The 16,757-nt window shown below is 50.7% G+C and overlaps 1 protein-coding gene and 1 long non-coding RNA gene across 2 annotated transcripts in view; one reads left to right on the forward strand and one right to left on the reverse strand.

Moving 5' to 3' along the window:
* The window catches only part of LOC135385453 (uncharacterized), a 102,945-nt gene that overhangs the window by 27,273 nt on the left and 58,915 nt on the right, over positions 1 to 16,757 (forward strand). The window contains exons 6-7 of the mRNA XM_064614774.1: positions 1,628 to 1,943; positions 9,257 to 9,356. Of these exons, the coding sequence (XP_064470844.1) occupies positions 1,628 to 1,943; positions 9,257 to 9,356 (416 nt within the window). The remainder of the gene's footprint in view (positions 1 to 1,627; positions 1,944 to 9,256; positions 9,357 to 16,757) is intronic.
* The window catches only part of LOC135385454 (uncharacterized), a 42,384-nt gene that overhangs the window by 15,638 nt on the left and 9,989 nt on the right, over positions 1 to 16,757 (reverse strand). The gene's annotated exons all lie outside the window — the stretch shown is intronic.

Below are 16,757 nucleotides of genomic sequence, written 5' to 3' on the forward strand. Positions count from 1 at the left end.
CGCTGCTGTTTGCAAAACCTCGCATCTAAGTGTTTTAGACGAACGTCTGGCTCGCTATCTCGTGCTCGGAATACACAAGCCATGCACCCTTCTCAATGAAATGTACTGCACTCGGCGAGTACCGCATTCTCTCTTCTGATGTATCGACTAGTTGCTTGCGTTCTCAATAGATGGCGCGCGAGGCGCCTCAGGGTTGTTGTGGCGCTTCTGGAAGCCGCCCGCTTGCTTTGCACAGCAATATTTGAAATTCGATTGCTGAAAAAGTGCTCAATATACAGCAGAACTATTACGTATCTGAAGCATCTAAGTTTTACAAGCTTTCAAAAAACCATACAGTTTTGCCATTCACTCTACAGTTGCAAATATAGAGGACATTTCTTTTTACCCTGTAGAGGAGGTGGAGTTCCTCTACATGAGTCCCGACCGGCGATGATGGTATGCCACGGAGAGGCGATGACGGTGGCCTATCTCCATGGCCGCGCCGGTGGAACTAAGGCAGGTGCTCCAGGCGCATGGCCATCTTCGTCGTTGTCCACGGCCCGCTACAACCCTTACAGATTTTTTATTAACAAGCTGAGAGCAGTATCGGCATCCGTTTGCAGTTGAGTTATACGCCTAGGCGGACATCCTCCGGAGGAGATTACGAAAACTAATTACCTAAAATTCATAAATTAACTGTTTAATTAAAGCGACATCAGGCAAAAGTGAGACAGCAGAATGGGAGACAATCCTCGTTGAAAGCCATTCCATTTATGGAAAATCTTGAGATGTGCACGTGCGTTGAAATACCCATAGCCGTATGTTGATATATGCAAAAGCGCCGCAACCGCGCATAGCGGGAGCGTAGGAAGCACAGCCCTCATTACGCGTCAGAGGGCCACGTGTTTTGGAGCTGAGCATGGAGATGAGTGGGGTAGGTGCTGATATGCTGGCCAGGTCAATCGCTTTGCGACCCAAATAAGCCTCCGTCGGTGAAAATGATGCGCTCCTGAGGCGCGCCATTTTGGTTTTCCGCTCATTTGCATAGCGAAATTCAGCAATCGACATTACAGGGCACTCGCTCGTTTAGGGGTTTTTAAAAGATAGAATGGATTCCAATGAAGATTGTCTGCCATTCTGTTATCTCGCTTTTGACCAAAACTCTCTCATTAGAAAGTTAATTATTTTTAGGTGTTTAATCATCTCGTGATTACACACTCTCTTCAAGAGGATCTCCACCTTGCCGCACAGCGTAACTGCAACAGCGACATCTATACTGCTCTCACAGGTTTTTTTAGATAAAAGTTCGGTTTAGGATTTTAAAAAAACCTGTATAAATATTACCCGTAGCTTGGTAACATGCCATGTGTGGTTTCGTTCACAATATACCAGATGTGAGATTTTGTTGCCGCCCTATACAAACAGGTTCATAAATGTAATGTTGACCTGCAACATACCGTGCTGCACCCAACAATTCAATTCGGATTCTTGTGGGATACACGGTACGGGCCACCAGCTTTAGACTAGCATTCCGCCCAAAATGCAGTAAAACTTTCTCGCTGTGCATTTGCAAATGTATCTATAGGGTGTTCTCTTCAGCCGAAAATGAGCTCTCTATCCAGTGCAATTGGGTCTGTCTTTCTTGCAGGCTAATCTGCTCTATTGCAATCGATGTATGCCTGATGATTTCGTGGATCTTGACAGAATGGGGGCGAGTGCGAGCGGGAAGATTTGCCTCTGCAGATACTCTTCTAACATGACAGTGGGCGACGCCGCGAAGGCAGTCGATGACGCTGGTGTGGCTGCGACTCTTTTTTTCATGGATCCCAAAGACGTGGCTCCGAACCCGGACCAGGGGACGTATCCTAATTCTTGGTGGATGCCCCGTGAGAGTGTGCGCCAAGCCAATATGCGCTATCTCTACGACATCGGAGATCCTACGACAAACGGTTACGCATCGAGAGGTGTGTAAGTCACGCATCTCATATGAAGGAACCTTTAGCTTATTGTGGTCAACTTAATGAAGACGCTATATACGAGTGCCTAGGTCTACGCTTCTCCATTTTGAATTTTTCGCAGTACTTTTCTATGCTCGACGCGTTTTGTTTATTGGTGTAGTTAAAACCAGCGTGTTCTCGTTATGCGGCGCACTGGTTGTGGTCGATCTTGCGGAGCCTGCTTACATTGTTAGTATTTTGCGTTGTGCAGCTCATGCCGCATTGGAATTCTCTGAAAACGTCGACAGGATCACCTCGGTAACGCATGTTCTGAAATCAAGCTTACGTTGCTGCGTAAGCTACGTGGTTGCGACCACCAGGACTCGTTGCTTGCCTGTTGCCGTTGCTTAGCTGTCCTCTACGGTTGACACCTGTCAGACAAGCACTAACTGCCATTCCTGGCCAGCGATGTTCGTTGGCGGACCGGAAAACGTACGGGTTTATTCCTCGTTGGAACCAGGTGTCCAAACCGTTCTCGAAGCCAGCGCGAGCGCTGAGTTGCGAATCATACGTCCCACCGTCTTCGCGATGTCCATCACGCCCCTTCCGCAATTAGGGGCGGCTACACTATTTCCCCCTGCACAGAGGTGTTCGCGTCCGGGGAAGGGTATCACAGAGGAGTTTGCCCGATATCGTTGAGGCCTATCGTAAGTATGCGCGAGGGCGCAACTGCATGGTGCCGGACTGACGGTCAGACGGAGCGTCGGGTAGTGCGCCGGTACGATCCGAGGAAACATCTGTTGGATCAGGACAGGGGTGAAGCGCTGCTGGAGAAATACATGTCCTGATCCGACGCGGCAAGTGTGGTGTCGAGTTCGACAGAATCTGAAGAGGTAGGTCTTGAAGGGACCATGTTGCTGTCCCCTTCAGGTAGTGTATCGGCTGTGTATACCAGTTAGCAAACAATCGAACAGTACAAAAGAAGCTCTCTATGTCAACAAAAATGTTACTCAGAGGGTGTTTAATCCTTTACCTCCATCGCAACAGTATATCTTTGAGTAAAGGGAGAGCAGCTTATCCATTCTGAGAAATGGCAGCCTGCAGCAAAGACGGCGTCAGGGCGATGAATAACCTCATCAAGCTTATGAAACAATTATTTGTGAATATAAGTAAATAACAGTTGCAGTATATTGCAATATAATGTCTACACAAATACGAAACAACGAATAAGGCTAAGCGAACGAAAAGCAGAAGACGTGGACCTCAATATTCCCGGTTGCGAAATCCCCAATCTAGAAATTCCGGTTCTCGAAACAAGGAAAGTCAAGGAGAATGCTCGATTGCTTCGTAATATGGTATATGCCGTGTTTAAAAACACGGTATCGCTATTTACGTATCACTATTCGCGGTATCACGTATTTAACCAAATAATTCACGGGTTTTCGATTTCTGTCCAAGTTGTTTAAGCGAACGAAAGCCAAATTTTAGCGGCTGTTTGACTGAGCGGGGCAGGCACGACTGTACGTCACGTTGGTTAGCTTATTATTAGGTTTGGTGGTACAACAGCGTAAACAATCTCTTGGTGCGATTATACATGCGAGCACTCTGCTGTCGATGCTACGCCGTTTATGCTCGACAGGCCGTCAGTGAGCTCCGTTAACCGAAAATTCCAGTTATTGCTAAAGGCTAAATTGCTAAAGGCACTGCCGTGTGACACGGAAGCAAAGGTCGTTTACCCTAAATGATAGTTGGCCGGTTTCACATCAGATCAGTAGGGAAGTCCCATCGGCCTCCTGGATTTTCGTTTTTTTTATATATTGTTACAAGATCGTAGTCTGTGTCCAGATGCGTTCTCCTTGCCCCAAGTTCGTTCGGACAATGCCCACGCGACGGTTCGAAACCGCCCGCCCATTTTCACGCCCGTCTTTTTCGTCTTCGCAACATCACACCCTCTCTTCCCCTCTGGCACTGTTGCGTTGAGCTTCCTGGGGAGCCTCGTTGCCGGTTGAGAGTCCACGGTACGGTGCCAGACGGTCGACGTGAACGACAAGGGGCCGGGCACGGCCTGTCCGCCTGATCCGGTAGACGACGTCATTGAGGCGCTTAGCGACGACATATGGTCCCCGCCACGGCCGCTGCAACTTGGGAGATAGGCCCCGCTTCCGAACAGGGTTGTAGAGCCACACCGATTGGCCTTCCTCGAACCTCCCTCCGGACGCCGCCCGATCGTAGCGAGTCTTCATACGTGTGAATGGTTTCTGCAGATGTTCTCTCGCAAACATGTGCACAGTCTCGAGGCGTGTGCGCAATGTCCGTAGGTAGCCGGAGACGTTGCCTGCAGCGTGGTCAGCATCTGGTGTTGGACCAAGAGCCAGCTCGGTTGGAAGGCGGAGGTTGCGTCCGGTCGCCATCATCGCTGGTGTTTCCCCTGTAGCCTCGTGGAGCGCTGTCCTGTACGACAGAAGGAAGAGGGGAACCAAGGTATCCCAGTTCCTCTGATTCTCGGACACAAATAAACTCATGTGCTGCAGTATAGTGCGGTTGAACCTCTCCACCATTCCGTCGGACTGAGGGTGGAGCGGGGTAGTCCGAGTTTTGGAAATGCCGAGGCACCTGCACATGTCCTGGAAGAGGTGGGACTCAAAGTTGCGGCCCTGGTCGGAGTGCAGCAGCAGCGGCGCCCCGAAGCGCGATACCCACTCGTTAACGAGGGTCTCGGCCACCGTAGCTGCTTCCTGGTTAGGTAGGGGGTACGCTTCAGGCCACTTCGTAAAGTAGTCCATTACCACCAGGATATATTTGTTCCCCCGGTCCGTCGTCGGCAGTGGGCCTAGAATGTCCAGTGCTACTCGTTCAAAAGGTGTCCCCGAGGCACATTTCTGGAGTCTACCTCGGGTGCGCGTGCGGGGTCCCTTCCTGGAGGAGCATAGGTCACACCAGCGGCACCATTCTTCCACATCCATCTTGTACTCGAGCCAGTAGTACCGCTCTCGGACCTTGGCGAGCGTTTTGTTGATGCCGTAGTGTCCGCCGGCCTGGCTGCTATGGAGCATGCGCAATACATTGTCCCTGCACGTTGTCGGAAGTACGAGTTGTGTCTGGTTTCTCCGTCCGTCACGAGACTCCCATACCCGGTATAGGAGGTGGTTATGCAAATCGAGGGAGTCCCACAGCGACCAGTAGCCTTTGACCTGATCTGATTGCCCTGACACCTCGGCCCACGATGGTCGAGATCCCGCTCGCTTCCATAGAAGGATGGGGCCAATGTTCCGATCCTCCTCTTGCGCCCGCCTCATGTGGTCCAGGTTCTCTTCGGAGTGTACTCCAACGGCGCAGGCTGTGTGGGTGAGAGAGACATCAACTCTTAGCGGACGCGCTGGAGCGAGGACGTCATGATCGTCCGCATGCGCACAGTGACCGCAATCTTTTCCTTCGCAAGGAAGTCGAGATAGGGCATCAGCGTTGGCGTGATCCCGGCCTCTGCGATGTTGTGGCGTGAAGTCATGTTCCTGGAGGGTCTGGATCCAGCGTGCGACCTGTCCTTCAGGATTGCGGAATGTCAGCAGCCACTGCAATGCAGCGTGGTCCGTGCGTAAGGTAAAGTGGCGCCCGTAGAGGTAATGATGAACATGTTGGACGGACTTTACGACAGCTAAGAGCTCTTTACGCGTGACGCAGTAGTTTCTTTCTGGCTTGCGGAGGGTTCGGCTGAAGCATGCGATGAGTTTTTCGTCGCTTCCTTGTATTTGCGACAGCACGGCGCCGATTCCTGTCTGGCTAGCATCGGTGTCTAGGATAAAGGGAGCGTCCGGTACAGGAAAGGCAAGTATTGGCGGCGATGTCAGGCGGGACTTCAACGCAACAAACGCTTCACTGAACGCTGCCGACCATTCGAAATCATGTCCCTTGGCCAGAAGCTGGTATAGGGGGTCTGCCATTTCAGCGAAGTGGGGGACGAAGCGACGGTAATATGAACAAAATCCCAGGAATGCTCTGAGGCTGTGTTTGCCAGTCGGCACTGGCCACGACTGGATCGACTGCACCTTCGTGGGGTCAGTCTGCACTCCCATAGCCGATACTCGATGGCATGCCTTCTGTTCTTCGGTCCACCCGTTTGAGTCAGCTATCACTTCAAACTGTGCCAGGTAGCTGCGCCCAAGGACCCTCGCCGTTGAACTTGTCCGGTTTCGGTCCCGAGGGGGACACGGTGTGACTTTGAGCTGCCTGGGTTGGGAGCTGGGCCGTTGGCTGAAGAGGCTGGCTGGCTGCTTCCGGAGACGGGATCGTCGAACGGTGACCGCGGGACACGTCGAGGAGCGCCGCCAACTCGACGCGCATTGTCTCCACCATGCTCCGGGTGTTCTCTTCCAGAACCGTCCGCAGTTCCTCTCGAGTGACAAGACCAGAGACATTACGCGGGGCTTCTTCCGGGCTAGAAGCTGACCTCCTCCTTCGGCGTCCGGGCATCGTACAACTCGAAATCCCACTTCTGACACCAAATGTTACAAGATCGTAGTCTGTGTCCAGATGCGTTCTCCTTGCCCCAAGTTCGTTCGGACAATGCCCACGCGACGGTTCGAAACCGCCCGCCCATTTTCACGCCCGTCTTTTTCGTCTTCGCAACAATATATATCGAGAAGCTCATCGTCAGTAAAATAAATGATTACTACCGAATAGTTTTTATGGGAAAAAAAGGAAGAAAGAATTCGAGAAAATCCGGCCCTGACTTAGAGTGTTTCGGTTTGGCCGTTTTTGCACGCGTATACCTGCTGAGTTGTGAAATTTCTGTATGCTTTAGTATGCCTACAGACCAGCAGACTGAGCGCAAACTTTTGCGCGCAAGTGCTACGTTGTGTGCTATAAAAAATGGCGAACATGCTCTCTCTCGCAGTTTTGTTCCAGCTTCGACGCGTGATTTCTCTGCTTGTAGAGGTGCCTCATTACCTATCTGTGGTGCATATACCTCCTACAGATATCTGCTGAAACATGCAAATATTTAGGATCTTTTCGGAAAAAACAAGATATCGCGCGTCCATTTCTCGAAAAGGCCCCTTTTTTATTTCAGTATTTTTCCAGGACATGTCCTGATGTTATACCTTTCATCTGTTAAAAAAAAAAACTGCTTCAAAAGGTGTACACTGGCGATGAGCGCTTTAAAACGCGGCCCTACTCCGCGTGGATATGCGTCGGAGCTCGGCTCGCAGTACCGTGGGATGGCGCACCTCTGTCGATATCGTACATGAAAATGGGCAACCTTGTGTAATGGACAACTTGTGTGCCGCTTAGTTATCTTACTACTTGCCGTTCTCCTGTTTCTTTTCGTTTTCTTTTTGTTTTGTTTTTAGTTACGTATTAGCGGCGCGAAGCAACTGTGACTATAAGCGGCACACAGACTTGTCAGATGGAGAGGGGACATCAGGAAGGAGTGGGGGACAGGGGGTTAGTATGCGTCCTTGTCCGACTTCAGGGGTGGAACTGTGCCGACATTCGTCTGGGAAGTCTGGTGGAAAACACAGGAAAAATCTCAGACAACAGAGCCGCTGCCCGGTTTCGAACCCGCGGCACCTCCAACTCTCGGCGTGGAAAGCGATCATCCTAACCACTATGATATAGGAGCTGGCAGTCTTTCTGGGGTTAGATGCATTGAGAGGAGGATTAGTCCCTTTCGGAGCTAAATGAGGGTTAAAAGAAATTCAATTCAATTTGGGGACTGTTACGGAGTGGATACTATACGACCTATTTGTGAGGCTCTGTTTCAAGTGAAGCTGTTCTGGTTGCTGCCACTGCGAAAGTCCACAAGCGGAAAAGACAACCGCGCTAGACATGGGCAGCAGCTTAATAGAAGCAGTTCTGTAACAGACATTCAAAGTACTCCGTAGCCAAAAATGGCACACGTGTTTATTTGAAAAGCGCTAAAACCCGAGTGGAGGGAAGAGAAAAAGACTGTCATGGACTGGGTTTTTTTCCTTCTCCTACTCTACAGACCTTTTCTACACTTGTTTCTCCCCTGCTCTTGGTTTTTAGCGCTTTTAAAATGTTCCATCAACCATGTTCCCGGTTTTTAAATCTTGAGTTTATGTCGGCAGACAATATTTACCCAATGCAATGTTTCACAGTTGACTTTCTTCAGGGAAGCGGTGCCGCGCTGCTATTGCGGCAAGCGAATGTGGGTTTAAAAGGCTCACGTTGTGGTTGTCGTTGTTGTGTTGCACCATATGTGTTGTACCTGCAGTTTCACGGTAGGCGTTCGACCTCGGTACCTGGTTTGACGCTGGTAGCCCCTATTATTGCGTACGATTGAAATAAGAGCCTTGAAGTCTCTGCATTGAACGTGCATGAAAATTGATGGCAAAGTGCCCTTTACTCTGCCAACAATGGCCGCACTTGGTTGCAATATCTTGTATAGCCATGTCGTCGACCTTGGTCAGCAAATTGTTGAGAGTGTCTTTTTACACGAGGCAGCGTAGGGTACTTCTGGTTGGCAAATGAGTATAATGTGAATGACTGAATAAATATATCACTGCATATGTATATACAGGGTGCTTTTTTTTTACTGGAGACACATTTTTAATAAAAAACTATAAGTGCTATAGCCATGCTGTTTTCACTTATATCATCTCTGGGCCGGAGGACGTTCTTGGCCATATGTTGCTCAACCGTCAAATGACCAATGACCTAAAAATCGTTAATCGTTAATGTGAGAGGGTCGAAAGAGCACACTGTCGCCTCTTGCGTCCTGGAAAAAGGTTAAAAGAAAACAGAAAGTGCAACCCAAGATAAGGGCAGTTCCGATAGCGTCACCCGATACACGTGTTTTTGTTTTGTTTCCGCACGTTAAAACTAATGTTCGACGCATGAGGCGGCACTGTGGCGGCATCTTCGGCGCATGAGGCTCCTTCATCTCACATTGGGGGTGAAGGAAAGACGCGTCTCCGAAAGTGCGCAATGAACAAAATAAAGAAAAAAATCGTGTTCCTTCACGAATGTTTTTGCGGACAATCTTCCGAACGCATTTTTGTTCTGAAAACGGCTACGATATCAGGTCACCGAAAGGAACAGACGTTCTCATTGGGACAACTTCGTAGCTTTTATAATTAAAAGGGTAATTAACGATTTTTAGGTAATTGAGCAACATATAGCCAAGTACGTCCGCCGGCCCTGAGATGATAGAAGTGAAAACAGCATGGCTATAGCCCTTATAGTTTTTTTTATTAAAAATGTGTCTCAATTTAAAAAAAACACCCTGTATGGTCAAAATGTCAATACTCGAAGCACATTTCTAGGAACACATCCGCATATAGTAGTGAGAAAGGATCACGAACGGAAACATTTTTTCCTAGATGACTACCAAATGCTGTACAGAGGAGACGTGCGTGACGTCCGTCTTCCACAAGCATTATCGCAGCCCATAGGGTATGGTGATGCAGAAGATATAATGAAGTGAGTCTCTTACTTTACTGCTAATAAGTAAACTTTACAAAAATAATACTTGTACACGTTAGCGAAAGAAATAAACTAAATGCCGTTACTCGTTACCACAAAAAAAAGGAACTAAATACGTTACCCGTTGCCAAAACAGCAGATGGAACGCGTTCCCGTTACGCGCTCCCGTTACAGCAACGCGTTACTCTTACTTTACCATGCTATTACAGCAATATCAAAAGTGACGCGTGCTTTATTTGGTCCGACAATCTTCATAGAATCCGCCTTGAAGACCACTTGGTACTCGAAATGTGCACCGACTATTTTTGGTACGTTTCCTCGAGAGAGACTCTGTGGCAAGAGTGAAAAGTTGCTGTGGAAAGGCATGGCTGCATCAAATACAGCCCCTGTTGTTTGATATATGTATTGGAAATAGGAAGCGCCTGATTAGTAAAGAGGCTGATTTTCATTTTCTTCCCTGTAAATTCAAGGTCAGCAGCTGCTTTTATTGCCCTATTTTTGCCCCACGGTTAGGTGGTGACACAACGTCATCGCGATTGTGCGTTTACGTGATCTGATAAACGCTACACCAACGTCTATAGACCTGTTTCGAAATACTGCCACCTAGCGGCCGTGGCCAGCTACGGCCTCCATGTTGCGGGAGACGGAGCGCATCCGACACACGCACACGCCTACGGGCGGCAAGAACGGTATACGCGATTTATGCTTTTTATTTATTTATTTATTTTTCATCATGTCTGTGGAAATGTTCCTCGTGGCTGGATGGGGGTGACCGATCCATTTAAGTTGCCAAAACTTTCGGGAGAAAGCATGGCGTGGTTTGGCTTGTCACGGCGAAATTTCACAAATTACAGCTTTTACATTGAGCAGTTTGTACACAAGGGGAGTGAAGATAGTATTTGGCTCGCAGCCTGCGTGTTCACATTTCGGGGAATTCAGATTTTGACAGGAGCATATTTGGGACGCTTTACACTATGAACAGTGAGCTAATTCGTTCGTTCGTTCGTTTTTCCTTACAAACAAAGAAACATTATATACAGCAAGGTATGTACTTCATCAAGGCATCGTGCTACGAAGGTAAGAAAAAGGATGTAAAAGGATATGACCCGTACGTGTCGCTGATCTGTTTGGCTCAGATGCAGTGTTCGTGATGGCGTGTGTGCCTTTGGTCTGCTGTGGCATAGTTGCTACACAGAAGCTCACCTTTACTACAGGGCGGCAGCTACTTTTTTGTAGTTTAACTACTAGTGTAACTACATCATAGCACCAATAGTTAAAACTACATTGTAACTACTGCCGGCGCTGTTTAACTACATTTTTAACTACCTCGGCGTCTTATGCGCGTTGCTATACAGGGTGTCCGCTGTCCAGCCTAAAGTACACAGACAGTTTAAACAGGACGATGCGCTCTACATGAAGCAGAACTGCTGGAGTATTGATGCCCTGTGTTTTAGTCGTTTTTTTTTTTTGCTTAATTATTCAGGCATTTATATTGCCTCATATGATTACGTTTTTTTTTTTTACGTATGATTACGTTTTCAAGCTTTCTTAGTGACGACCCGAGGTGTAAATTAGAAATCAGTAGAGCGTGCCGAGAAACAGCAAGTGCAACCCTTCCCGCGCGTACGGCTCACGCAGACATTTGCTCCAGATAAGAGTCTCCACCTTTTCTCCAGTTAACCGTGCTGTCGGTTTCTTATACCGGCATGTGACGCGCACAGCAGAAAAATTTATTTTGCCTATCCTAAACAATCTTGAGGAGAGCTCCGAAGCAGGTTGGAGAAGAAGTCATAAAATGCGAAGTAGTTGTAGCCCGGAGTAACTTAACTGCTGTAGTTAAAAAATTTAGTTTAACTACTAGTTATAATTACATTCCCAGAGATAGCTTCTAACAACTTTGTAAACTTAGTGAAACACTACTATGCAGTGGTTTCACTAGTCGTTTAACTACATGTAGTTAACTACTTCCCATCACTGTCCACAACCCTGAACCCCCAACACTGGGGTTTATAACTTTTTATATTGCTCTACCAACCCGCCCAAGTTTTATCGCTGATTCACTACACAGAAATCACGAGAACAACAACCAAATTCTCGGGCAAATGGCAATTTCAGGGACACGTGGGTCTATTTTGTAGTGTAGCCTAAGCTGACACATTTTGATTTTCAAATACTTGAAGCGGACTCAGGCAGAGCAGGGGTCGATATGTTTATTCCAGCGCTTCGGTCGAACTGACTGGCGCGAAGCGCGAGTTTCTTTTTTTAAAACAGCCGGCGTAGCCACGCGCCAACGAACCAAGCTCAGGCACTGGGGCCGGTCGTCAATGTCTTCACTTCCGGCCACTACAGCCCCCCCCCCCCCCCCCCCCCGCTGAAGACAGCGAGGAGCTGGGTGGAGCGACGGTCGCCAAGCTCTTCAGACGTCAGCAACTGCTGTAGGCGCTTACGCTCAGACATGGTGGTGCGCTCAATAATAGCTGACTTGAGCCTGGTGAACGGGTCTTGAGCGGGAGGAGACTGGAGGACGTTGTAAACTTCCATGGCGATGTCGGGCGGCAGCGCGGCGACGATGTGCCGATACATCGTCAGCTGGGAAGAGATACCGGCCAGTTGGAACTGGGTATCCGCTTGGATAAACCAGATGTTGGGGTTGCGAGGCCAAAAGGGTGGAAGGCCGACAGCTACATGACCCATGGAGTACGATGGTGGGCGCTGGGGCTCCGAAGGAGGGTTGCTCGCGTCCCCGTTGGTGTTGATTCCTGAAGCTGTCCGGTTGTTGGTCCTTTGTTCGGGTCACCAGTGAAGCGGGCATCAGGGGTGTCGAACGTGCCCAGAGGGCTGAAGGTGTGGCGATGGACCTTGGAACGCTGGCAAGCGAGACAACTTCGTACCCAGGTGCGGATATCGCGGTGCATGGAAGGCCACACGTAGCGCTCCGTGATGAGTCGCTGGGTAGCCTTGATGCCAGGATGAGCCAGATCGTGCAGGGAAGAGAAGACTGCACGCCGGGACGCCAGGGGAATCAGCGGGCGTTGGCGACCAGTGGAGACGTCGCAACAAAGCTTCAGCGTGGAGCCAGGAAGGGGAACGTCTTGCAGCCGAAGGGAGGAGGACTGACGTTCTCGAAAGGTGCGCAAGTCGTCGTCAAGTGCTTGTGCAGAAGCCAGAGCCTCCGGCGAGACTTCGTCTGAGAGCGCAGATAGCGACGAAGGACGGCTCAAAGCGTCGGCCGCGCGGTTCTGCGAGCCCTTGACGAACTGTATGTCGGCGCCGAATTCTGCCAGGAAAGCAAGATGCCTGATCTCGCGTGGAGAATACTTGCTGCTGGCGGATCGAAAGGCGTAGGTCAATAGCTTATGGTCCGTCAAAAGGGTAAACTTGCGGCCTTCAAGAAAATGCCGGAAATGCCGAACAGCGAGAAAGGCACCCAGAAGCTCGCGGCCGAATGTGCTATACCGTTGTTCCGTGGGCTTGAGGCTCTTCGAGAAGAAAGCGATGGGATGCCAAGAGTCGCCGAACTGTTGCTGAAGCACGGCACCAACAGCGAAGTTCGAGGCATCGATCGTAAGGGTTGTAGGGGCGTCATGCTTGGGATGAAAAAGCAGAGCGGCGGCGGTGAGGTCACCCTTAATCTTCTCGAAAGCCGATTGAGCTTCGGCGGGCCACGCCATGGTGTGCGCACCCCGAGAGGACTTGCAGAGAAGCGCCTCCAGAGGCCGAAGGGTGGCGGCGGAGCGAGGCATAAAGCGGCGGTAAAAATTGATCAGCCCGAGGAAGCGGCGGAGCTGCCGAATGGATTGAGGCCGCGGAAAGCTTGAGATTGCCTCCACTTTACTGGCGAGAGGGGAAATGCCACCTTTGGAGACTCGGTGACCGAGGAAATCCGTCGAGCTCACGCCGAACTCGCATTTCTGCACGTTGGCGACGACGCCGTGGTCAGTCAAACGGGAGAACAGGAGACGGAGATGTTGGGCGTGCTCCTCAGGGGTCGAACTGGCCACGAGCAAGTCGTCAATGTAGGCAAATACGAACGGAAGACCCCGCGTGACCGAGTCGATGGAATGTTTGAGCCGCGTTCCGTAGACCAAATGGCATCCGCGGAAACTCAAACAGTCCAAAGGGCGTCGTGGTGGTACGCCTTCATGAGGCCAATCTTGCTGAATATGGTGGCGCCATGGAGGTTGACTGTAAAATCCTGCAGGCGGGCGGGGTAACGGGTAGCGTTCAGGTGTGGTCGTCAGGTTCAGGGCCCGGCAGTCGCCGCGCCAATCACCCATTTTCTTGGACACCATGTGCAAGGCGGAAGACCAGTCGCTGGAAAAAGGCCTGGCCACGCCGATGGTGATCATGTGCTCGAATTCCGCCCGAGCAGTCTTCAGCTTTTCAGGGGCTAAGCGTCGAGCACGCGCGAAAACGGGTGGTCCGGAGGTACCGATGTGATGGACCACATCATGGGCGACAGGCCGCGTCCTGTCAGGTGGGTGGGTGAGAGTGGGGAACTCCGGAGAACGTCAGCAAACGGAGATGCCATAGCGGGCACAGTCGTAGCGGCAATAGAGATTGTTGGGGAAACGGCATGCGCAACTTGTACCCGGAGACTCGTGGCGGTGTCTACGAGCAACTTGCGGGAAACGTTCACAGGCAGGCCGAAACGCTGGAGAAAATCCACTCCGAAAATAGCTTGCGAGACGCCGGCCACCACGAATAGCCAAGGGAATCTTCGCCGCAAGCCGAGGTTGAGGTCAAGCACTTTCTGGCGGTAAGCGGGAATGGACGTGTTGTTGACCACTGTCAGGTGAAAGATAGCGGGACGACGTCTGTCAGAAGCGGTGGCGGGCAAAACGCTGACTTCTGCTCCAGTGTCGGCCAAAAGGCGAGTCTTGCTGACACGATCGACGACGTAGAAGAGGCGACTGCGGAGGGAAGGGGAATCCGGAGAGCCGCTGGTCGCCGTCAGTGCGCCCCGGGCGGGTTTCCCGACAAGCCGCACGGCCGCGTGCAACGCTCAGCTCGGCCTCCGAAGCGGGTGTGATACCAGCAGAGAGGGGCTGAGTGAGCGTCTGAGCTTGCCGGTGAAGACGACCGTCGACGAGCGCTGAAGTGACAGCTGCGGGAGCGGCGGCGGCGAGACTTTGTTGGAGAGCGGGATTGCCCGTGAGCTTGAGAGAGAGCAGCCACGCATTGGCGGAGCTCGGATACGTCCTCAAGCGGCGCGTCTAGCCGGGAATTCAGGGAGTCTTCTGGCGCACTGCTAGCATGCTGGGGGGGGGGGGGGGACAGGGTGAAGGTGGGTCAGTGAGGGAAGCAACGGCGGGGCCGACGACCTCCATGATCTTGTCCGTCTGCTGAGCCAGATCTTGAAGTGGCAGGCTGGTGGCGGGGGCCAAGATCATCTGTGCCTGCGGAGGGAGACGCTGCAGGAAGAGCTCCCGGAGCACATTGGCGTCGAACGCGGGCGCGCGATCACCGAGCATGGCTTCCATGGAGCGAAGGAGCTGGGGCCGGTCGTCAATGTCTTCACTTCCGGTCACTAGATACTGTTGCCTATATTTTCTGATTGTTAAGTACAAAACAAATAAACACTTGAAAAGAAAGCTTGAAATGTGTACTTTTTTACATAATTTACACATTTCAACGAAGAGAAAAGAAAGATAAATTCACAACAGCTCATAGGTTGATTTAGTCTGCAGTCTGCTGCTGCGTCGGATTCTCCCGCAACGTGGCCGGTGCAGCTCAGTTCGACGAAAGCGCAACAGGTAGCGCTCATTTTTGAAAATGGTCTATAAGCCGTTGTCTAAGCTGGCTCTTTGCAACGCTAACCTCTCCTTTCTTTTTTTAAAGATAAACATATCCCCCGATGTTGTAAGCCAAAGTTCTCGGGCTACCTCCTCACTACACGGCATTGGCTCTACGAGGTGTTCGATTGATTAGTGAAGAGCAGCTAGCACAAACATTGAGGTCGGTTACCTGAGCACGCTTCTTCAAATTCGAATACGACGTGTGGGATGTAATGAGTCATTTTGGTTTGGTAAGGGAAAGAAGACACCAAAACACTACATTCCGGTCACCTTTTGTCACCTTCACCCTGAACATCTCGTCCAACCCAGGCCACACTGACGAGATTAGCATCTGTGGCATCTTATAATCGAACGAGTGGTCCTCACTGGAGCCCACAAGTGTGGAGATGGGAGAGAAAATACAGGGATTAAAGTTTCTTCCCGGGATACGCTGCTAGGCTAATGACAGGCACTAGCTGCATATAATCTACCCGGGATCTTGTTGTCCAGGTCACTTTACAACAACACGACGAATCAGCGGAGAATGACAATGCCATCCTAGGATCCGAGTTTAGGCCAGTTTAGTTACTACGGTACGGATATCCATTGCTGCAGCTGCGAGATAACACACACACAAAAGAAATGCGGGGCCTTTTTCCAAGAACGCTTTCATGGCCAATGAAACGACCGGAAAGCGTTCGGCATTCGTCATGTCGGCCACCTTAGTACTCAACAAAAGAGTGACTGTCGACCAGCGGCTCCCAGGAGTAGGACATCCGAGTCAGGTCACCTAATGTTACAAGCGTACAGAATTTCGGGAATTTCCACATGGTTATCGACGATGTCGTCCAAATAAGCCGAACGTAAACAAAGGAAAGGAACGAGTAACCTGAGAAACGAGTTACTGATTTTTCTAACTGTACGTTAGTAGTTGCAATGTTTATAAAAGAAACGAGGTTACCAAAACCTGTTACCTGTTACCAAAAACGTGAATTGTTACTGGATAACGAGTTACTTGTAAGGAGTTGCGTAGAACTCTGACAAAAAGGTAGATGAAGTACTTGAGTAATACAAAGAAGCGGGTAATTATGGCATGTCCGAGGGGTGTTCAAGTTAATCCGGAACTTTCTGTCTCCTGAGTGTACAAATGGCTCGCGCTACTTCTTTTTCGTCTGTAGAGGAGGTGGTGTTCTTCTACATGAGTCCCGACCGGCGATGACGGTATGCCACGGAGAGGCGATGACGGCGGCCTATCTCCATGGCGCGCCGACGGAACTGAGGCAGGTGCTCTAGGCGCGTGGCCATCTTCGTCGTTGCCCACGGCCTGCTACAGTACTCCCCCTCCCATACGCGGGGCGGCGAGAAAGAAGAACCGCGTTCTCACCGAAGGAGGAGAGGAAGAGCAACCGTAAATGACACGCACTACTGGACGTGTTCGGAGCACGGCACAACACCCGCCGCCGGAAACGGTCGATGAGCGGAGCAGATGAGGGCGGAAGTCGTTGAGCGTCGGAGTCGTGGTCTGGGGTGCCGCAACCTGCACGGGAGCGAGAGCTCGCGGTCCCAGGAAGTGAGGCTGCTTAGCCGTGAGGAGTGCCGAGACGGCGGCTGAAGCGTGCCG

The sequence above is a fragment of the Ornithodoros turicata genome, chromosome 2, assembly GCF_037126465.1.
Source record: "Ornithodoros turicata isolate Travis chromosome 2, ASM3712646v1, whole genome shotgun sequence".
In the NCBI taxonomy this organism is placed as follows: domain Eukaryota; kingdom Metazoa; phylum Arthropoda; class Arachnida; order Ixodida; family Argasidae; genus Ornithodoros; species Ornithodoros turicata.